This window comes from Nuphar pumila, chromosome 16 (genome assembly GCF_984573655.1).
Source record: "Nuphar pumila chromosome 16, dmNupPumi1.hap1.1, whole genome shotgun sequence".
In the NCBI taxonomy this organism is placed as follows: domain Eukaryota; kingdom Viridiplantae; phylum Streptophyta; class Magnoliopsida; order Nymphaeales; family Nymphaeaceae; genus Nuphar; species Nuphar pumila.
In genome coordinates, this window is record NC_143264.1 from 79099097 (window position 1) to 79123749 (window position 24653).

The following is a 24653-nucleotide window of genomic DNA, read 5'->3' on the forward strand; positions in this document are numbered from 1 at the left end:
AACAAAAACAAAAAAAAAAACAGTTTTTTTTTTAATTTACGAAACACCTTATAATCTACATTCTTAGCAAACTAAGCTTGCAAAAAACCTGGTTTTGCCCTCCTGTCATCCAAACATGGCAATATTTACATTAAAGAGTGGATTTGGTCACTTTTTCAAATACATAAACTCTCTTGAACTACTAGTTTCCAAACAGAACCGAAAAAATGAGAAATGATCTCAACTCCTTTATTAACTGCAAATAACCACCACCACAGTATTCTGTCCAAACTTAAATAAAAAGTCTTCAACTCCCATCCCAGCTGCCATCTCCAAAACAAAGCCAAAAGTTTGGGAGTTGAGACCTTTCTGAATCTCTTAGTGGGACCTAACAATGACTAACCAATAATTCAAGGTTTAAATCAATGTTACAATTCTCACTATTGCAAAAATCTCTTTGATGAAAAAATGTGGTGCATTTTGAAAGTTATTGTGAGGGGACAACCACAACCACAACCACAATAATTAGCCTTAGACAGTTTATTTATGAAAATGTACGTCTATCCAAACACGGAACACGCATAAAATCTGGTCAAGTTATAATAGTTCATGTTGACTCTTTCTTAATAATATCATCAGCTAAACTCTATTTGGCCACCCAAGGAGCAACCATTCATGGTGATTATGGAAAAATCTTTTACTAAAGAGATACATTATATATATATATATATATATATATATATATATATATATATATATATATATGTGTGTGTGTGTGTGTGTGTGTGTGTGTGTGTGAAAAATCGAGATCTAGCAGCCTTCCACAAGTTCTCTGCAAAATCTTTCATAAAACATCAATAAAAAAAATATAGAACACATAAAGCATACAAAAATCTTTTGTCGGGTTTGGGTGAGCCTGGATCGAGCTGTAGATGGATCGGGTTCAGCCCTTTAAAACTCAAGAATTGAATCTGAATGGGCAGAGTTGTGTCAGGCTCCACTGACATTTCATTTTATCTCTATTAGACCCGATCCATTTATTAATCTGCCCGGGTCAGCCATGAAACTTGTCGGATACCTTCTATCCATCGCGTACCCGACCCAATGTCCACCCCCAGGTTGAAAGTTCATCAAACACTGCACCTGGATAGGTTCAAAGATTCAAGTAGGCCTACTGGTACTGGTACTGGTACTGGACATATTAGGTGGGTCCAGGTTAGGTCTTATGGGTCCCATGACAGCCAAGGTGGGATGGATCCATACCAGTGTGCCGTCATCCTAATCTTGTAAGTGCGGCCCGAAGAGACTCCCTAGGCACCAGATTCATCGCAGTGAAAGGGACGTGAGGATAATGTACTTTGTCCATTTCGGGTCATCAATAATCGAAGTGATCAGAGAAACCGAATCGGATAAATCCCAAGGACTCGCCGAGTCATCGAGTGGTCAAGTTTAACCTTGACCCGACCTTGTGTCGAGACCAAGGTGCCTTGTTGCACAGCTAAATGGTTCAACAAGCAGGTGTGGAGCCAGAAATTTAAGCTAGGGTGGGCACAGATGCCAGTAAAAAGAAAAAATAATTTTGATAAAAAAACTTTAATATATGTTTTTTATATTAACATAGTTAAACAGAACCTATTTAATTATTTTTTTAATCTAATCACTAATTAACCAACTTAAGTTTTTTTAAATAATTCTTAAATAATTGAATACTAATGATCACTAACAAGTAACAAGTATTTAAGTGAATAAGAACTGAATTAATTGAAAAAAAAATAGATGCCAATTGGAACAAAGTAAAATAAATACATGCTAATTGAAACAAATACAAACCTAAAATTCTCATTTATGCTAATTAAAACAAACAAAAAACTTTAAGATTTTAAATTCTATGCAAAGTCAAGTATTAAAAAGGAAAAATACATTTCAGCCTTAAATTATGATCTAAAATTCATGTCATTTAAACAAATGCAAAATCGAAACCTTAATTTTTACATCATCAATTACGCATTTATGTTATTCAAGCATGTAGAATCATGTTTAATATTAATTAAAAATATAAAAATTATTAAATTAAATATTTATCTTATTTAAAAACAAACTACAAATCTATAATTTATTTTAAAAAACATAAAAATCTCTAAAACCTAATTAAATATTCATAAACACAAGAAAAAGAGAGACTGGACCTCGTCTTGTGGGCGTTGCAGCAGCAGTGTGCACGGTGCGCCAATTGGCCGGAGGCTGCCTTCATAAGGTGGCCGATGGTGATGAGCATGTGTTGTGTCTTGTGGTTGCGCGCCTATATCTCTGTTGGGTCAGGCCGTCGAGAGAGAGAGAGAGAGAGAGAGAGAGAGAGAGAGAGAGAGAGAGAGGCCACACGGAAAGTGGAGAGAGAAAAGTGAGGTCGGGGGATGACGGAAGGGAATCGAGAGACTGGGGGCTTGGCCCAGAGAGAGAGAGAGTTCTGTACCATCAGGTTTATGACTAAATAGATAGTGTGAATCTGACACAACCTGTTAAGCAACTCAAGGATCAAGCTTAAAAGTGTATTTAACTCCAATCAATCAATCACACATACTGTGATATTTCAATAACAGGAGCATCTATGTGCAAAATGCCAGTGAGTTAAACCATGAGATCAGAAGTGGCATTCAACAACCAATCTGCTGTCCCAAAAAAATAGCAACACAATTCCTATCTATTGGTGTTTGCTAAAATGGGCTATGGAACTCCGGACAAGAAAACCAGTACAGAGCTAGTTCCTCGTTGTTGTAGATCAATAACCTAAAACCAACAATAAGAAAAAAAAAGAACCAATTTCTCACAATCAATCAAAAGTTGCCTCTAATTCCTAAGTGTATAATCATCTAAATTAAGCTAAAAAGAAAACGACATGAAAGGAGTTTCTCAACCATCGGAAGTCTGCTAGAATGCGGCATGCTTATTAAACAAGTTTATGATACCATACTAGTTTAGGCGGTAGCTTGCAATCTATAATGTTGAATCAAGGTTCTCTGTTGCACTAGCTGTCTTGTTTCGATGAATCACAGGGTGCCCAAATTCCTTATATGTTACCATCAAGAGAGTTCAGGTTCACTACTACCATGCTTAGCCAACCAAACAAGACCTTCACTATGAGCATTAAGCCAGACAGTCATGAACATTGATGTAAAATCATTATAAAAAAGTGGAAAAATTAAGTAATGCAGAGGCACCCCGTACAAAAGTCTGTTACCATTTCTTTTCAGATAAAGAGGAAAATGACAAGGAACTTCTTTATTTGGTTTTAAGAATGACAGTGGATCGGGGAAAACCAGGCTCTGCCCCGCCTGACCAAATTCGTACGAGGGATGAAGGACATGAAACGGGGATGGAGGCAAGGATGAAACTTAAAATCAAAACCTGTGTGGCAGGGAGAAATTATGAAGCCTCGCCCCGCCTTGCCCCATTTGAACCGAGATGGAGGACATGAAACGAGGATGGAGGTTAAAATCAAAACCCGTGAGGGATGAAGGTGGGGATAAAGGGCAAAATTTTGAGACATGGTAGGGGAGACTGATAAGAATCCGGCTTCAGAAAACCCAAACGTGGTTTAGAGAAACTCTGGACTATCAAGGAATTGCGGTTTATATCCAGATAAACCAAATGTGGCTTCCAGTATCCAAAATACACCGGAACATTGAAGAGTCCATCATACAGCTGCTATTATCAGTTTTGATAAGTTTTGTTAGAAAACGATAATCTAAGATTATCGTTTAATTTTGGTATTCCACCAAAACAATAATTTGAGATTATTGTATTCCATCAAAACGATAATCCATGTTTATATTCTCTGTAATTTTGTGTATTTAGTTTTTGTAATTTTGGATATTAAAAAATATATAAATATATCACTCAATTCTCTGGACAAAGACACAGAGAAAATCTAGCTTCAAAATCTTCTTGCAATTCTTTCATGGTATCAGAGCCATCCATCTCCAATGAGTTATCCATGACCGCTTCATCGTCCTGCATGACACAATGGAATGCCATCGCCAACCTAGTTTCGATAAAATTAAATCAAGACAATTACCTGCAGTGAAGAACACAACTTGAATTTGTTATAATTAGGCATGATCTCCTTAAGTTTGTTGATGGATCTTGTCTATAACCAGTTCTCTTTACTTTCGAATACAGAGGTAAGATCGAAAATCCGAATTACCCTATTTGGATTTGTTTTGATTAGTTGACCCTTAGTTGAATTAAAGCTACTATCTCTGAAGTGGTTCTTGAGCAAATCATAAGAACCAAAACGGCTTGAAAAGCCTGGCTTCTTTTGAAAAAAGCATATAGGTCTCAATCTTCTTTGAGACTCATGCTTTTGAAGAAAGACCTCACCTTTATTAAAAGAAAGAGCGTGGACATATCGTCCTATCTGGACCATATTAAATTTTTAGCCAACTCTTTTATTGTTGTCTGTCATCCTGTAGGAGACAAAGAGCTAGTACAAATAACCTTAAACAACCTTTCCCCTTGAATATGAAAGTTTTTTAACCTCTATTACCACCAATTCTGCCATGTATACATTCACAGATCTGTATGATTTGCTCATCAATCAAGAACATTGTGTGCTTCTCACTTGCGCCAAGCCTTCTGAAACTCAAGAACAACAACAAACTGCCTTTTCTACGTTCAGGGGCAGAGGACAGGGCCGTAGTTACTATCGTGGTCATGGTAGAGGACAATGAAGAAAACTTTCTCCAAACATGTCCATCAACAACACTGCGCCCCAAATGCAGGGTGGCCGCAGAGTTGTTATTTGCCAATACTATAGAAAATGTGGCCAAAACATGTTAGGATATCCCTTAATCCTTTTCAGCCATGTCTCTTCAGCAAAATATTGATGATTTTTGGTATACTGACACTAGTGTTATCAATCATCTCACCATGGATGATTATCAATTCTCTCAAAAGTCACAATATCAAGGGAGTGAGCATATCATGATTGGTAATGGTAAGATGCTTCATATCTCACATGTTGGTAATCTTACTCTAAACGCCCATGGTTCTTCATTTGATCTAAATAATGTTCTTCATGTTCATGCTCTTACAAATAACTTATTATCTTTGGGCCAGTTTATTGAAGATAATAATTGTATTTTTAAATTCACTTTATTTGAATTTCGTATTAAGGACCGACAAACAAGCAAGATCTGTCTACGGAGACCAAAATCCAATGCAGGATTATATCCAATCAAAGTTGATGGCTAAGTACAGGTGGCGACATATGCGAGTAAAGCAACATCCTTTGATATATGGCACCAATGCTTCGATCATGCAAATAAAAAGATTGTTTCTTATTTAAATTCTAAACACTATATTTTTGTTAATAAGCATGGCAAAATAAAAGAGTGTGAGAGCTATCTTATTAGCAAAGCTCACAAACTCCAATTTGGAAAATCTTGCTCCTCTACCTCGTCTCCTCTGGAACTTCTACACACTGATGTCTGGGGGCTAGCTTCAGTATCTTCACAAGAAGGTTTTTGTTTTTATCTTTTTATAGTAGATTATTTTTCTCATTTTACATGACTATTTTTGTTACAAACTAAGTCTCAAGTTTTTGAATGCTTTAAGATTTTTAAGCATATTACTGAAAAGCAACTTCAACTCTCTATTCATACTTTTCAATCGAATAATGAAGGAGAGTTCATCAGTCGTGACTTTGAAACATTTTTGAGGGACAATGATATTCTTTATCGTTATTCGTGTCCTCACACCCTAGAACAAAATGGCCTTGCTAAGCGCAAAGATAGACATGTTGAAACCAGCCTGAGCATGTTACACACTTTCTCACTGTCTGAGTCTTTCTGGGTTGATGCCTTTCAAACTGCAGTCTATCTTATTAACCATCTCTCGACTCTTGTCCTTAACAACAACAACTCGTATGAGCTTCTTTTTTCATAAATCCCCCGACTATAGTCATCTTCGTGTCTTTGGAGATCGTTGTTATCCTCTACTAACTCCATATCGTACTAACAAATTTCAGCCTAAGACTATCCCCTGTATTTTCCTTGGCTATGCCTCTCGTCATAAAGGTTATCTTTGTTTTGATCCTACTCAGTCCTATCTTTATATTTCTCATCACGTTTACTTTGATGAGTACATCATTGGACTTCCCTCTTCCTCTTCCTATTATTCTTCCTTCACCCCTCCTGCATGGGTTTTCCCCCTCTTGTAATACTACCACCTCCCAACCCTCCTCACCACTGAATGTCCCTATTGACCATTCTCATCTTACATCTGCTCCTTCTTCACCTGTGAACCCTATCCCTGACCCACTCACATCTTCTTCCTCCCCTATCTCTGAATCCTTTGTCATTCGCCCACCTGATCACATCCACCCTATGATCACCCATTCTATGACCAACTCTCTTAAACCTCGTACCTTAACCACTACCCGCTACCCTTTATCCTTCTCTTGCTTCAGCTTTGTTCTTCTTACCCCCAAACCTACTACATTCAAATAAGCTAACCTTGACCCTAACTAGCACATGACTATGGAAGAGGAGTTTTATGCCCTTTGTCTTAACCACACTTGACACCTTGTTCCTTCTCGCCCTCATTATAATATTGTAGGATTCAATTGGTTTTTTCACATCAAACAACATGTTGATGGTTTTGTGGCTCGATACAAGGCACGTCTCGTTGCTAAGGGCTTTCATCAAGAGGAAGGTGTGGACTTTTTTGAGACATCCAGTCCCGTTGTCAAGCCCACAACCATTCGTGTTGTTCTTGCTCTCGCGGTTTTATCAGGCTAGCCTATCCATCAATTGGATTTTAATAATATTTTTTGAATGGTCTTCTTTATGAAAAAGTCTATATGGCACAACCATCTAGTTTTGAAGATCCTGCTTTTCCTCGCCATGTGTGTAAGCTCGATCGAACCTTGTGTGGTCTCAGGCAAGCTCTCGTGCTTGGTATCAACAACTCAGCTCTTACCTTCAGTCCCACTGGTTTAACATTTCTCTCTCTGATGCCTCATTGTTTATTCTTCAAGATCGTGGATTGACTCTATATATATTGGTTTATATTGATGATGTTATAATTAGTGGCAACTCTATTGTTGCTATTCAACAACTCATTCAACAACTTAGTCTTGCCTTTTCTATCAAAAACCTCGGTCGTCTCAATTATTTTCTTGGCATTAAAGTTCTTTATGGTTCGCCAGGCCTTCTTATCTCTCAGCGTGCTTATGCACTAAATTTACTTCGTCGTGACGCTATAATTGGTGCCAAGCCAGTCTCTACTCCTCTCAATGCCACAACTCGATTATCCAAGGATGACACTCCACTGTTCCATTATTTTACCTTCTATCGTAGCATTGTGGGCGACCTTCAGTACCTCATCATTACGCGACCTGACATTGCTTTCACAGTTAATAAAGTTTGCCAGTTTATGCACTAGCTCACGATTGCTCATTGGTCTGTTGTTAAATGTATTCTACGCTACCTCAAAGCAACGATTCATCATGCCCTATTCCTCTCACGATCCTCTTCTCACCAACTTAATGCCTTCTCTGATGTTAATTGGGCGGACAGTCTTCATGATCGCAAGTCTACGAGTGGTTTTGCCATGTTTCTGGAGACCAACTTAGTCTCTTGATCTTCTCACAAGCAGCGGATTGTCGCCCATTCCAGCAATGAAGTTGAATACAAGTCTCTCGTCTGTGCTGCATCAGATCTTCTTTGGCTCAACTCTCTTCTCTACGAACTCGGTTATGGGCCAACTTCGCCACTTATTCTGTGGTGTGACAACCTTGGAACCTTATATCTCGCTGCCAATCCAAATTTTCATGCCATACTAAACATGTTGAAATCAATTTTCACTTTGTCTGAGATCATGTGCAAAAATGACATCTTCAAGTTTGGTTCATCCACTTCTTTGATCAGTTGACTGACGGCTTGACTGAAACGCTTTCATTTTCGTGGTTTGCTTTTCTTAGAGACAAGCTCAACGTGGTTGATCCCACGTTGAGCTTGCAGGGGCATGATAAGAATCCGACTTCAAATAACCCAAATGTGGTTTCTAGAAATTGTGGACTCTCAAGGAATTGTGGTTTACCTCTAGATAAACCAAATGTGGCTTCCAATATCCATAATACACAGGAACACTCAAGAGTCCATCATACGGCTGCTATTATCGGTTTTGATTTAAGATCTATCAGAAAATGATAATTCGAGATTATTGTTTTCTGGTATTCCACCAAAAATGATAATTCGAGATTATCGTATTCCATCAAAATGATAATTCATGTTTATATTCTCTGTATTTTTGTATATTTAGTTCTTGTAATTTTGCATATTAAAAAACATATAAATATATCACTCAATTCTCTGGAAAGAGACAAAGAAAGTCAAGCTTCAAAATCTTCTTGCAATTCTTTCAGAGACCTCGTCCCACGTCTCCACCCCAATCTACTGCCATCCTATTTGGTTTAATGAATTGTTTTATTCCAAAAAACAATCATACCAATTTGAGTTATGGAACAACAAGAGTCTCTAATATGCTATCACATGCAAATGAAAGAAAACATAACTGCCATATTGGGGTGAGCAAAGGTTGGGTGGCCCCATGGCCAAGCTGACCCAACCCAACATGGGTCAAGTTTGGACTATGATTTTAAGCTCAGTCCATTAGGTACCAAGCTAAAACCCTATACGTGGGCCGAACCTAGGCTAACTCGATGAGCCTGAGTTATTTATTAATTTTTTAATAATATAATTTGTTTAAAATTAAGTGCATAATAACTTGGTAACTATTGCTATTTACCTAATTGGTTGTATTAATTTTATGAAAATTAGAAAACTAATTAGTTGTGTACATAATAAGTTGAGAATTTGTTAATTATTACTATTTTATAAATAGATTCCGGTCGGGCCAGGTTGAATCCGACTTGCTTCACATTGGCTCAATGCCAGGCCATGGACTGCACTTTAAACCCGAGTTCTTTAAAAAACCGGGCCAAAACTTGTCTCATTAGTAAATGAGTCGAACCACAATTAAAACCCGATGGGCCAAACTCTAAACGGGCCAGGCCCAATGCCCACCCCGACTGCTATATGTTGTGGGGTTGCGGCCAGCAGGGGCGGAGCCGCGGGAGGCTGCTGTGGGGTCGCCGGGAGAGGGAGAGGTTAGGGATTTGATTTTGGGATTGGTCTTTTTGGGTCATGCTATCGACAATATTATGTGAGTTGAGGGTTTTGTGGGTCAGAGTTGGCACGTGCACACCCTCCTGATAACACGTGACTCCGCCCACCCATGTTGAAAGTTCATCGAACACTGCACCTGGATAGAGGTTCAAAGATTCAAGTAAGCCTTGTGGGACATATTAGGTGGGTCTCATGACAGACAAGGTGGGATGGATACATACCAGTGTGCCGGTCATCCTAATCTTGTAAGTGGGGCCCGACGCGACTCCTTAGGCATCGCAGTGAAAAAGGACGTGAGGCTAATGTTTTTTGTCCGTTTCGGATCATCAATTATCGAAGTGATCCGAGAAACCGGGTCGGATGAACCTAAGGACTCGCCAAGTCGGATATACCCCAAGCCCAAGGACTCCCTAGGCACTAGTCAAGTTTATTAACCTTGACGCGGACCTTGTATCGAGACCAAGACGCACCTTGTTGCGCAGCTAAACGCCTCAACAAGTATTCAGGTCACCCACCTTGGACCAAGTCCAGACTGATCGGTAAAATACTCATGCAACAGTCTGCATGATCTATATAGTCGCGTCAACGGACTCGAGCCAAACCAATTGGGGGTCAAAGAGAGCGCACTTCATGAGACTCTTAAGGCCAAATTGAATTGACTAAACGGAGTTTGCAACATGGTTTAAGAGTCAAGTGTATCTGAAAGCCTCATTTGACCTAGTGACGCAGCATGCCTTTGATTTGTCTCCGGGGCATCACCAAGAATGAACAAGTTCATGAACTTCAGCATTTTCTAAGCCTAAGTTCACGAAAATCATGAATACCAATGTGTCAAATTTCTAACACGAAACTGTGCACCTACTGGGTCGTGAGTAGAGAGGGCCGTTTCGAGATTCGGATATATCCGATACGTTTATGTCTCCGAGTCGAAAGCAGTTTCCGAGTCGTACACTTGGCTGTCTGTAGTTTTACCATCTTTCCTTTATGACAAGGCGACATTCTGCACTTCAAAACCCCAATATAAGAAGAGGAAGAGGAAGAAGAAAGAAAGAAAGAAAGAAAGAAAGAATGGCGTATGGAATAGTACAGGGACTGAAGTTCTGGAACCCCCCACCGTTTGTATCACCATCGAGGAGCAAACTCCACGCCCCCATTATCCTCTCCAGAACCTCTCTCTCACAAACTGTATCGATCAGCAAGAGGTTCGTCGTCTCGGCATCAATCGAGAGGGTCGGCCTCGATGACAATCCAGAAGGGATTATTTCCGGCGAGTGGCCGGAAAACTTCTCCCTCCTTAGCTACGAGGACCTGCGGGCCTATCTGGAGCCGGAAATCTTCAAGGAGAAGGTGAATTCTTCGATACCCATTTGCTATTTACCCTGATTTCGAGTTCCCGAAGTTTTTTTTTTTGGGGGGTGGGGGCGGGAATAAATTTTTTTGGTGGTACAGATTCGACCCTCTGCTCAGTTGGGGGAGGTGATGTCGACGGTGATTCGGACGGCGATTGCCGACGAGAAGCTGGAAGAGATCGACCACCATTTCGAGTTCGTTTCGGGGCTGCCGGTTGTCGACGAAGAGCTCAGATGCATCGGGATCTTGTCGAAGAAGGACAAGGCTAGAGCTACTAATGGGGTGGGTCTCTCTCCTCTCAATTTGTTTGAAGCGATGAAGAAAATATGGGTGACTGGTGTTTGGTTTGTTTTCGATCCTGTTATGTTTTTCGTATTATCAGGTTTTGTTACTGTGGTCACATGTTTTGCTTCGTTTTTTTGGTTGAATCAGAGAAAATGTTCTCTTTTGCTTATTCTTTGCAGTGCACCCTTTTTCGGTCCGTTTAAAATATGGATCTCTATGGCGATTTTGGGTCTTAAAGTATTTGTTGAGATGCGATCATAGGATTTGATCAGATGATCATGGCCATAACAGTATGTGATGATTGCTTCAGTTGGATTATGAGTGTCGGGAGTGAGCTTTTGGCTATATGTATGTCTCGTTGGCAATTAGTGTGGAAAAAGTTGTTAGTTTTAGATCCTTGACTGAAATTTAAGTTGTTGGTCGAGTAGATTGTTTGATAATTCTTTGGGGTTCTCTTTCGACTTTCATTACTTCTGCTCTAGTGGTACAGTGGTGAAAGACAATGCTTCAAAGGATTAAGAGTTGGTACGGATGTTATAGCCAATATCAAGTTATGAACTCATTGGTTATGAAAAATTATGTTTGTGGGGTGCTCAGAAGACCATGCCTTCAGCTGAAAGTTATTCTTCCCCAGGATTTGGGATTGATATATATCAGCAAGCGAAAAGTATTTCTAGATGTGTAGTACGTTTTCAATTGGTTAAGTCATTATTTTTAGTGATAAGAGTTACTAACCAACTTAAGCATGATCTTCACGTTATTGCTTAATGTTTTGTTTCATGGGTCAGTGCTAATTCACTGTTTTTCAATCTACTCTGATTCAGCGTAAAATTGTTCATTTATGTCATCCAATGTTGCATGCATTTTTGATTAATTCTTAGCTCTGGTTATTCCTCCCACCCCCACTCTGTTGCATGATACGATCATACAAGTATTGAGTAGTATAATGCACGGGATTCATGGCATTTGTCTCTCAGTCACTGAATAGATACTGGCATGGCCTTTTGACTGGTTTACCTTAATAACTGGTTAATAAGATCTATTTTATTAAGATGTCCCCTGTTCTCGTTCTTATATTTTGAATGGAAAGATAATTTTCATGTTTTTATATGAAATAACACATATGCTGACTGCCAATGGTTAATGAAGTATTATTGTGTGAGAAGCATGCTTTTATGCAGAATGATCTGTATGGTTTACATATTAGATCTTGTTTTACGTGGATGTCTTTCATATTCAGATTCACTTGGTTTACAAATTCAAATTGAAAAAAACCAGAGAATAAAAAATATACTCACTAATCACCTAAACCATACACTACAGTTTCTCAAGTTAAATTTAACGCATTCAAGAATGCATTCTTACATTGTTTTTCTCTTTTTTTCTTTTAATGCAATGTACGTGCTTAGTCTAAAAAAATGCAAACCATAGTTGGCAAACTCGTGACTCGGACTCAAATCACCCAACCCTTGACTCGCGAGTCAGCAGGTTGACTCAGTGACTCGGATGAGTTAGGACTCCATATTTTATAGTGTAAGCACATGAACAAGACATGGAAATAACCAAACATCAAACAGTAAAATAACTAAAATATGCACATTATGTCAACAGTTAAGCTACAAAAACATATGATTATACATGATCATTAACATTTTTCATTGAACAATATTAGATTCTTCATAACAAGTTCCTTTGTATAAGAATTGTGCATTAAAATCATAAAATGCATGATAAAAAGTTTATAATAGGCATTAGGATCAGTAACCTGAATCGGTGACCCATTTGGGGTCCGATCCGAGTCGACTCTTTCTATTCCCGAGTTGACTCGCCGTGTTTGCCAACTATGATGCAAACTTCCTCTATCTCTTCTGATATATGTGGAGTTGATGCTGATACTAATGTGCGATTCATCTTGGGAAAAATAAATCTTTGAACATTGGCGGATAATTATGTATTCAAAGAGGACAGGCAAGATACTTTGAGTTTCTGTTAGACATCCAAGCTGTTACACAAAATTGATGTGCAATATATTTTTCAAATTATTAAAGTTGCAAAAACTTACTGACACAAAGGTTAATGTTAATGTTGATGCATATTAGTGCAGCTTGTACTTTTGATACATCTAAAAACGTCAATGTAAAAATAACAAGTTTTGCCATAGAGCTGATACTTGCAGCTTGGAAGTTAGGTATTGTTTCTATGTTTCATAATGCTGGCATAAACTGTATATCATTTCTATTCACTTATGTATTCGTAAATTATTCTTTGACTATGTCTAACTGTTTCTTTATTTGATTCCATGGGATTCATTTAGTCTTTTTATTTATTGAAGTTTTTAATGTATTTTATACACTTTATATGACTGAATAACCCAGATCATGTGCCTCAAATGAGTTGCTTTCTATATCAGTCTGGGGATGGTTGCTTCCTTGACAATCTTGAATCAAACTAGAAAGTGTAGTTTTTGTCTGCTTTAAGTGTATACACTAGTTTCAGAAAGGCTGGTCCGACTTATACAGAATGTTTGCAGTGCCTGCTCAAACTAGTGGGGATGAACCATTTAATTGACCTGCCCAAGATTATGGCTGAAGTGTACGTAAGTAGCTCAATGAACTTCAGCCATAATCTTGTGCAGGTCAACTAAATGGTTCATTCCCACTAGTTTGAGCAGGCTCAATGAACTAGTCTAATCCTTAGCTGGACCTCAATGCCGGCCATATCAGCACTCAGCCATCAGCTATATTCCATGTTGGCATTCTATCCATATTTGGTTGTTATGTCATCATCCCAGACATTAGATGCCCAATCTATCAGAAGTTCGTCCATTACCAATTGCTTCACTAATGCTCAACCCAGTGGCGGAGCAACATTGAGGTCAGGGTGGGCACGTGCCCACCCTGACCCAAAAACACCTTAATAAGGGGGTTCAGTGCCCACCCCTGATCCCATGAAATAAGGACCAGGGTGGCAGTGCTCACCCTGATCTTTTATGTACCCCCTCCCCCACCTGCCTCTTATATCTCTCTCAACCCAAAAATCATGCCAATGGAGGGGTTTGCTAGGCTGGCAAACGAGCTGAGTTTAGCTCGCTAGGGCTACACCCCCGATATTTGCGAGCCAATCACAAGCTGACTCGTCTTCTACAAAAAATATTTTGTAAGCATTTTTTAAAGCTTGATAATATATAAAATATATGTATAATACATATAAATATATGTTTAATCCATGTACAAAACATATATAATATGCATTTTATATATGTAATATATAATATATGTATAAATATATAGTATAAAAGTATATATAAATATATAATATGTAAAATGACCTATACGAGTCGAGCCAATCGAGCTTGCCATGTTCGTGCTCGACTCATTTACCTAAATGAGCTAGCTAAGAACTTAGTGCCATGCTCAATTTCTGAGTCAAGCCAGCCAAATGGCAAGCTATTCATGTCATTTCCCAGCCTTAGAATTTATGCCCACCCTAGTTCAGATTCCTGGCTCTGCCCTTGGCTCAACCTGCTATTAGCTGCCACTTTAACACCTAGACTAATCCTCAACCTCCTTCTAGCTGCCACTAGAACAGCCCAAATAGTACCAATGGCTTCACGACTCACAATATGAATACCTCATTTCTGGCTCATTGCTTCATCGAGCCACATCTACGGGTGATTACCATGTCATCTACCACATGTGCACATGAACATTGGCTACTGCCACATCTTGAGGCCATGCCATCACTCAACCTCCACCAACTGCCAAATTATCGAGCTACACAAGCCTTTGATTGGTGTCATTTGGCATGTTGTGTTAGCACCTGCAAATGACCATTGTATTGTCATGTATCAGCATGTTTGTTTGCAGGATATCTTGCATTAGTACCGTCCAGGCATATGTCTGGTCTTCTCCTACCAAGGCCAAGGACTTGTACGCTCACATTTTGTCAATGGCCAAGAGTCACTTAGGCCCTGAGACACTGATGGAAGCACCATGCAGGCCCTTGTTAATCCATTAGCAATCATGGGTGTATTCTAAAGATGGGTGTTGTGGCCTTATTGCCATTTTAACTTTGAAATTTGAGGGTTTGTGCTCTCATTCAACCACGTTTAGATGCACTCATGTCATAGCAAGAAAACTCAGTTTTTGTCAACACAACCTATTCTACTTTGTCTATTTTCCAGAATTTGCATTCTGCCTATATGTTCATTTTCAGGAAATATCTGATGTAATGTGAGCAGCTTTCAAAATTTATACAGATCGATTAGAAATTTCTTGTAGCGTTTGTATGAACTTTGGAAAATATATCCAACTTTTTGTGAGCATAATTAAGAGTTCAACCAACTGTCGTTCAAAGGTTGTTCACTTGTTTGCCATTGTTATTTTGATGATGCAGTTGCAGTCAACAGTTGGTGAGGTGATGAGCACGCCTGTGATCACTCTCTCTCCTGATCAAACGGTCCTTGGTATTGTTTCTTCCCTCTTCTATTCATTTAGAACAAATGATTTCAAGTTCTCTGCATTAGTGTGTGTATGCACCATTAAACTCAGCATTCGCTTGACAGATGCTGCGACGTTGATGCTGAAGGAGAAAATTTACAGGATACCGATTGTGAATGAGAGAGGTCAGGTTATTGGTAAGTTCAAGGCCACATGTTTCTGCTTCCATTTATGGCGGGTCATTTTATTTATTGATGGGTGTGGCCTCCACAGGTATGGTTACTCGCACTGACATTTTCAAGGTGTTGGAGACCCTTCCCCGCTGATCCCTTCTGCCTTCTTGCCAAGCCTTTGTGTACATATAAATGTAGAAAAGCTTACAAGAACAAACTGGTGAATGTGCCCTGTTTGGGGTTGGAACCATCTGTAGTGAGTAATGAAGCTTGTTTCTATGTATCTGCATCTTAGTTGTATATGAAAACTGTGCCTTTTTTCTGAATCTCGAGATGTTACGCAGGCCTTGAGAATGTTTTTCCAGGTGCTTGTGGAACGTATGCATTGTGGGAATTATATTTGTTACATTGACTGTATCGTACTCTCTAGCAAAAGGTTACACCCTGCCTGTGAATTTTGTTTGATCAATCTAAAGTCTAAACCCTATGAGTGTTCAGCATGGCTTGCTTATCAAGAGGTTTCAGCTTTAGGTCGTGCGATTTGGACGCTAAAACATGATTTTTTTATGGTGAAATTTCAGTACATTGTGGACAATTAAAATTTGAAGCGGTTAAAAAACCTACTTTTATAACTTGTCTGGATGATTCAAGGCATATTTTTTACTAAACAAAACACATGGGTTTGATCTAAAAAAACAAATAAAAGAAAATGGGTTGAAAATTGGATGGTCTCTATTAGAGACTCTAGAGCACGCAATACTAGTGGGTAACACACTGACACATATCACGATATTTGCAGCAAAATTTGTTGTTGTAGTCTATGTATTGAAAACAACTACTACTAGTACTACGCCTTCATCCCAAAACAATTGGGGTTGGCGATATGAACCAACAAAGAAAATCATTCTGGGTCTTCCACGTGAATCCTTCTCCTTCAATCATTTATATCCAATGCCATGTCCTTGGTGAGGTTCAAAGCCTTCATATCATCTCCATCTAAGCCTACCCCGACCTTTTTTAACTAATATATTTTTTCATTTTTCCGTCCTTCTAACTGGAGCATCATTAGGCCTTTGCCGAATATGTCCAAGCCACCGTAAATGATTCTATCTCATCTTATTTTCAATGGGTGCAATGCCTACCTTCTTACTGTTAATATTTTACTCAATTGTTATTATCTGACGTTTACTGAAAACGTGAGAAATGTAGCTTTTAAAATTTTCTCAAGAGGCATTGGCTGCTAATATTTTTCCTTCGTAATGAGATGTATGTCTACCACTGAAAATAAGATACAAGGATAATTTCTGGGCTTTTTTTTTACTCGGAGAAACCACCCCTAGTCACGCTGGCTCTGCCTGCTACTTAAGGTTGCTGTCTTGGCAACCTAAAACTCCAAGGGCTTACTCCTCCCTCTCGGGGAATCACCACATTACGGCTTGCGAGCATCCCGCCTGTCACACAGAATGCTGTGGATGCGCAGGCCACTGTCCTTGTAAAACAGCGGAAGTGCGTTTGTAACCTCTCTCCCCTCCCCCCAAACGGTGGGGACAGAACACTTTTTAAAAGTTAAAGTTAACTAAAAAAGGTGTTCAGGACAGACTGGACAGTGTGTCCTGGACAAGACTACTGTTCTGTCTGTACTTGGATAAACACTCAAACACTCCCTTAGTACACTTTGTTAGTTTTTTTTTTTGCATTTTCGCAATTATTCTGTCGATGTTATATCATGATGACGGTATGGAAGTTTAAATCAATGTTGAATCGATTTTCAAAACGATTTGGGGGAATTGACCATTTACGATTCTGACCGGAATCAAATTGGATTGACATGGGTCTTCATATACAAATTCAATGATAGTTAACCTAATTTGGCGAAGATCCAGTGAGGCAACTTTGCATGTAATACATTGGTTAACATGTTTGCAATGTCCAGTGATTCTTAGATTATGTCAAAGGCTTTTATGAATGTAAATTACAAACATGTTTGCAGCGCTTTTGATTTTGTAACTTTTTCACAGCTTTCTTGTGATTTTGAATCACATTTTAGAACTTTCACAGGGACATTGCAAACATATAACTAGGGGTGGCAAAATCTGACACGAGGCGGGTTCGGGTTTGGCTTAAACGGGTTCGTGCCGTAAACAAGTCGACCCGCCTAACCCGTTTATTAAACGGGTCGGGTTCGTGTTAGGGGTATGCCAACCCGGCTGACTTGTTTAATAAACGGGTTAGGCGGGCAGCTCAACCCATTTACCCGAACCCGACCCGCCAACCCACCAATCCGTTTACCCGACCCCGCCCCGCCCACCAACCCACCCGCTAACCCGCCTACCAACCCACCCGCTAACCCGGCAACCTGTTTACCCGATCCAACCCATTTATTAAACGGGTTAACCGTGTTGTGTCAGGTTACTCGTTTAATAAATGGGTCGTGCTCGTGTTTGCCACAGCCGACCCATTTAATAAACGGGTCAGGTTCGTGTTGAGGTACGCTGACCCGCCAACACGACCCCCCAACCCGACCCGATTGCCACCCCTACGTGTAACCGGTGAATGTGGTTCTCATATGTCAATGTTGAAGCCTTAAAACTTGTGAAAGTTTTGTACAAATCTAAGGATATATAAAACTTTCACAAACATACCACCCAGGTGGTATCCGGATCGAATCCCTCTGCCACATGGGGGCGGCTGTTCTGGTAAGGGTCTGCTAAACCCCAACTAAAAAAGCTTTGACATGACTTACTTGACAAAGATTTACACAAGTCAAATTCACAACATAAAAGCAAAGATGAGAACATGAGGTCTCATCAGAGTTTTTCAAAATGAATATCTTTTCACATTTAAAAAACACAACCACATCCCCATGGCGTTTCCATCTCAATGCCTCCACCATCAAGTTGCTTGAGATTTAAACTTGACCCTAGAGCTCAAACTATTTGGGCTTGTACAGATGGTGGGAGGAGAAGTACCCTATGCAGGAAAGTTACCTCAGGGCATGGGAAATTGCTTTTCTAGGGAGGGGTACATAAGAAAGGGTTTTCATAGGAAACACAATTTTTCATACGAAAATATGTGCATTTTCCCACATAAAGGAGGGAAACAATGATTAATCAGCAGTAGCAAAAGGTCGTTGTCATTCCTGTCACGCCCACTGTGCACTGACAAAAAGGCGATGTGCGTGATCACCAAAGTGATAAGTATTATCAGATGTACCTGCTCGTAAGGCTTCACTTACCGCCCATCGCTCTCATCCTCACCATCCATTGCGTCAATCCACTGCAACTCACTGCCACAGGGCTCAGGTGATGTCAATGGCCATACTGAACCGTTTACGAACCGCGTGGGTGCATTATCACCGTACGACGAGCCTCTTTTGAATCCGCTACGATGGACGGTGAGGATGACAGTGATGGACGGTGCATATGGCCCGTCAGCGGTAAATGGTGATAATGCTTATCACCATCTCTCTAGACGCCAAAAGCATCTTAAAAGCAAAAAAGTATCGGCTCCAAATCCAGGCCCCATCTCTCCATTCCCTCCCGGAAATCCCTAATCTGTTCCGGGTCTCTCTCTCTCTCTCTCTCTCTCTCTCTTGCCGGAAAACCCTATCCTTCCCTGCGTCTCTGCGGCTTTCCCTTGCCGGAAAACCGTACTTCTCCTCAGATCCGGCGGGTCTCCGTTTCCGGCAAACCCTGCTTCTCCGATCCGGCGTCTATCTCGCTCTCACTCTCCAGAGCGCTCTACTCAGAGGTAGGTGTGCGTATTGTGTGTGATTATTTTCGTTATTTCTGTCGTGAAGCAGAATTATGGAGGGAAAACGATAAGAGGAAAATTAGATTTCCGTGTTTTTTCATCAAGGGTTTGGGTTGTAGAATGATTTAAGATCATCGCCTTGTTCATTGCAAATGTTTTTTTCCTAATGGAGCGTTTGTGTATGAAAATGTTTGATAATGTTGCCTCAGATGGCAAGGTCGAATGCTGATATAAGAGAAGTGAAAAACCTCTGTTATCTCGAGTTATAGAAAGCAAATATACAGCTTCAAGTTTGAAAATTATGAAATATAGAACGAACATGTAATTATGCGACGGAACCGGCAATGGTTTCTGGTTCTATGTTCAGTGATAAGGAAAGCTAAGAAATGATTTAAGGGATTGTAGTCATCAGCATTCCTGTGAGTAATATGCAACATAACTTGAATTGGGCAAGGCAAAATTTGTCGAAGACATCAAGAAGTGCCGTTTTTTATGGTCAAACTATAGACTATAATACGCGAGACAAATTCCTCGCGGTGACAAAGCGGCCCCAGCATGGGGCCGCTTTGTTACGCCCCTTCGTATTTTCAACGGTGCAGATGGGATGCGGGTGTGAATGGCGTGGCGTGCCCGGGACAAATGCCGCACGTCCTGTCCGTGCAGTGTTTATCCCATGAAAGAAGCACGTCCTAAAGTTTCTATTAGAACTTGAACTATTTTGTCCTAAAGTTTTCTATTTTGTGTCCTTTACGTGCCTAATCCAAGTTTTCAAGGATATGGACACAAATGATTTGGTCTGAATGAGCAAGTAGAAAGCTTTGCACCCGTGATGTGGAAGAGGGCTTGTTCTCAAGCTTGAACCAAGCATGGCCTTGGCTCGTCTGAACCCGGCTTGCATTGTTGAAAGTTGAAACTGTGCTCGAGCTTGCATGGTTCAGCTCCCTGGATGAAACGAGCTAATCCCGAGCTCTCTTCACCCAGTATTATTATAAACGAAAAGTTAACTTTGAGGACCAAATAGCTATTGGTTCACTGATGAGAGGATGAAAACAATTGTATCTCAACATATCCTGTATGTGTCGTTGATGATATTGCTTCTAGCTATTATAAAGACTGTATTATATACAACCCTATGCAGTTTTCGTGGTGTAATGCCATGCATTTTAAATGTGTGAAAAGAAGGAATACTTTGAGAAACAAGCAATGAGAATAGGCAAGTTGATGTTAAAATTGTGGGTCAGTATTTTGTTGAAAAATTCAATAGTACAATGTACATCCACCATTATAATAGTGCGTTAAATCTAACTATTAACTATTTGATAGAAGACCTGGCAAAAAAACAAAAAGAAATGTGAACCCATGTCATAGAGAAATTGGAATATCTGATTGAAGACAATATTAAACGGTAGAAATACGTTTACATGATGAAACTGTCTTTGTTAAATAGTAGTAATATATTTACACAATAAAACTGTCTTTGGCCTACTTTCATCGAAAAAAGTCTGGGTGGTTGCATTTTGCACTAAATGGTTTTGACGCCTATATAAATGCCTCAAAATGCCTTAACTGTATCCATTCATGGACATATAAAAAAATTTTATTTATTGGATACAAAAGGGTAGTTCTTACATTTCACACTAGTCAATTTCCTTTACATAGATGAACTGCATATAAGCTAAATTTTCCTTCCTAATTGAAGAAGTGAAACGTAATATGGATCCGTGGAGATCTGTCAATAGCGTCTGGTTGGATAATACAACAATGACTTCTAGCACTTGGGCAACTGGCACACACACATGCACAAACACAGAGCTTGAGTTACTTCTAGCCTTTATTTAGGCTGCTTTACTTTTTTTCTAACCATTGGTCCATCAGCAGTAGCATTGGTTGTTATGCTGGGCCAATGGGAGAATTAGTTGGCTGGTGATATCGAAAATAACTAAAGCCTTTGTTCTAGATGGAAGTGCAACTGCTACCAAATTTCAGTCCCAACTCAAACAAAAGTACAGCACCAGCAAGACCTATATCATCAAGTGAATCATTATATGATGCATTAATTTTTGTCTTTGGGCATATATCATATTGACAAGCTGAAGAATCTTTCTGGAAATGATTCTCTTAATAAGTGTGGATGAAGCACCTCCATGATCTAGCATTATTAAGGCATGTTGCATTTGCTTTGAGCAGTTTTACATGGCAAATACTTGTTGCTAGTTTTGTTTCAAATCGACATGGCTATGCTAAATTGCCACCATTATCTCCTGGAAGAAGGTTTTTATTCTCCTTTATGTTGACATTGTAGTGTCAGAGTTGCTTCAATTTAATTTCTGATGTCTCTTGTTAGTGTAAAGGTGATTGCAATTTTTGTATGGCAATTAATTGTAAAAAGTTGTTGAATTCATGCTATATATAATATATGTTTTTTTTTTAACAGGAATGGTTGATCCAGTGATCCTCATATAGAAGTTGATGCCCTTTCTATGGAAGGAAAGATTAGTGCAAATGATAAACAATCTTTCCCTGTGAAGGGCATAGATGTTGATGCACTTTCTATAAGAGGAAAGAAAGGCGAAAATGGTAAACAATCTTTCCATATGGAAGGTGTAGAAGTTGATGCCCTTTATATGGAACTAAAAATTGGTGAAAATGGTAAACAATCTTCCCCTATGGAAGGTGTAGAAGTTGATGCCCTTTATATGGAACTAAAAATTGGTGAAAATGGTAAACAATCTTCCCCTATGGAAGGTGTAGAAGTTGATGCCCTTTATATGAAAGGAAAGACTGGTGAAAATGGTAAACAATCTTTCCCTATGGAAGACGTAGAAGTTGATCCTCTTTCTGTGAAGGGAAAGACTGGTGAAAATGGTAAACAGTCTATGAAAGGTGTAGAAGTTGATGCCCTTTCAATTGAAGGAAAGGCTGGTGAAAATGATAAACAATCTTGCTCTATGGAAGGTGTAGAAGTTGATCCCCTTTTTGTTGAAGGAAAGATTGGTGAAAATGATAAACAATCTTGTCCTATGGAAGGCACAGAAGTTGATGCCCTTTCCGTGGAAGGAAAGACTGGCGAAAATGGTAAACAATCTTGTCATGTGGAAGAGATAAAAGTTGATGAGCTTTCTGTGGAAGGAAAGACTGCTGAAAATGGTAAAGAATGCTGCCCTATTGGAGACCCTGTTGGAAACGTTCCTAACTCCGAGGGTAGTAGTGGTGTCCCAAAACTTGGTATGGAGTTTGAGGATGAAGATAGTGCATACCGATTTTACAATTCGTATGCTGAAAAACTAGGATTCAGTGTTCGAATACAAAATTGGAAGAAGAACAAGAAAGGTGTGTTGATGCGAAAAGATTATGTATGTTACAGACAAGGTTATCCTAAGTCAGAAAAGGAAGGTGGAAAAGTTAAGGTGACGCCAAACAGGAGATGCGGTTGTAATGCAAAATTTGCTATAAAGAGGGGATTGAATGACAAATTATCTGTAACTGAGTTTGAGCCTAGTCACAACCATCGATTTGTTGATCCAAGTAATATCCATTTGCTAAGGTCACACCGGAAAATGCCAAATGCTGATTCAATGACTGATTTGGCTGCACGCAAGGCTTCACATGAAATTGAAAGCCATAAGAACTTGGCATTTTTGTCAATGGATTGCAAGAATTATTTGAGGACAAGGTGTACATGTCCGCCATCAAATGGAGATGCTGGTGCTTTGATGCAATATCTAGCAAGTAAATCAGCTAATGATCCATATTTTTTTAGTTCCATGCAACTTGATACAGATGACATTATAACAAACATTTTTTGGGCAGATGCAAGGTCGAGGGTAGATTACCAGTGTTTTGGAGATATTGTATGTTTTGATACAACATTTTTTATAAACAATTGTAAAAGACCATTTGCATTATTTGTTGGTGTCAATCTTCATAAGCAAATGATAATTTATGGTGCAGCGATGATATACGATCAAACAGTTGAAACCTTTGAGTGGCTGTTTCAGACCTTTGATACAGCCATGAAAGGAAAAAGACCTAAAGTAATTTTGACAGATCAAGATTCAGCAATGGCAAGTGCACTAGCTAATGTTTGGCCTGATACATATCATATACTATGTGTATGGCATATTTACCAAAATGCCTCCAAGTACCTCAGCTGTGTATATGGAAAAAATGGTTTTAAAGGTGACTTTATCAAATGTGTGCTTGATTGTGATGATGAAAATAGTTTTTTGTTGGCATGGCAAGATATGCTAGTGAAACATGATCTCGTGGGCAATGAATGGTTGATAAAGTTGTTTGTTGTTAAAGAAAAATGGGCTTTACCTTATGTAAGGGACAAGTTTTCTGCTGATATTTTAACTATCCAAAGGAGTGAAAGCGTGTACAGTGTTTTAAAGAAACATTTGAACACAGAGTTAAATCTGTTGAGTTTTTTTGAACACTATGATAGGCTTGTGGAAGATCGAAGATATGCTGAACTTCAACAAGATATTAAGGCAAACCAATCAACTCCAACCATGTTATTTTCACTTTTGTTAAGAGAAGCTGCAAGAGTTTACACTCCCAGTATTTTTGAAAAGTTTAGAGAGGAGGTATTGATGATTTCTGATTGTGATGTTGATTATTTAGGTGAGGATGGGCCAATTTCCAAGTATAAGGTCAGCATGGTAGAAGGTGTTAGAGAATATTTTGTTAACTTTGAGGGCACAAGTAAAATAGTTTCTTGTAGTTGCAAAAAGTTTGAGTTCATTGGCCTTCTATGTTGTCATGCTTTGAAAGTACTTGATCGCTTGAAGATTAAGGGCCTTCCTCAGCAATACATTTTGAAAAGGTGGACAAAAGAAGCTAAATGTGGAATAATGCAACAAGCTCTAGATGGCATTCAATGTGATGAGAAGTCTATTATGACAACACGCTACAACCTCATAAGCCATGCTTTGGTTAAAATTGCAGCAAGGGCTTCAGAAAGTCGGGAGACGTACGATTATCTTGAAAGTCATTCGATGGTTGTCATGGACGCAGTGGATAACATGTTGAAAAGTAGGTGGAGTGGTGTAAATCCAAGTCTACCCAACTTGCATTTATAAGAGTTGTAGCAGTTCTTGGCACAGCTAGTTGTCCCTCTGCTAGATCCATTTTCCTCTTCAAGAAGCAAGTCTTAGCATGATCTTTTGAATGCTTTCCTTTTGAATCAGATGGAATCTGAAAGCAGCATTCTTGTACAGAGATACAATTGTTCACAGTATCATATATTGCAAGGGAGAAAACATTTATTTGCAATTGATATTTTGGTTTTGCAAATATGGTCAACAATTGGTGAGGCAATGAGTTCACATCCAACCAACCTTTCTCTTGATAAGACAATGCTAGGTATCTTCTGCTATCCTTCTATATTTGGTTGTGACCTATAACTTGTTGACTAAAACATAATGTTGTTGGAGTAAATTATTTTATCTTTTTTTAAGTCTTTTTTTCTTTTGACTTTTATT

The 24653-nt window shown here is 39.2% G+C and overlaps 2 protein-coding genes across 10 annotated transcripts in view; both read left to right on the top strand.

The window, feature by feature from the left end:
- Positions 1 to 10167: 10167 nt before the first annotated feature.
- Positions 10168 to 15740, top strand: LOC149813755 (uncharacterized). Its single transcript, XM_089990723.1, has 5 exons — positions 10168 to 10514; positions 10617 to 10799; positions 15198 to 15267; positions 15367 to 15438; positions 15515 to 15740. The coding sequence occupies exons 1-5, from the start codon at positions 10236 to 10238 to the stop codon at positions 15565 to 15567; spliced, it is 657 nt and encodes a 218-aa protein (XP_089846849.1). The 5' UTR covers positions 10168 to 10235; the 3' UTR covers positions 15568 to 15740.
- Positions 15741 to 18933: 3193 nt separating this feature from the next.
- The window catches only part of LOC149813756 (protein FAR1-RELATED SEQUENCE 5-like), a 51104-nt gene continuing 45384 nt past the window's right edge, over positions 18934 to 24653 (top strand). For all 9 annotated transcript variants that reach the window (XM_089990732.1, XM_089990727.1, XM_089990728.1 and 6 more), the window contains exons 1-2: positions 18934 to 19164; positions 21602 to 24534. In XM_089990732.1, the coding sequence (XP_089846858.1) occupies positions 21648 to 24251 (2604 nt within the window). In that variant the 5' untranslated portion in view covers positions 18934 to 19164; positions 21602 to 21647 and the 3' untranslated portion in view covers positions 24252 to 24534. The remainder of the gene's footprint in view (positions 19165 to 21601; positions 24535 to 24653) is intronic.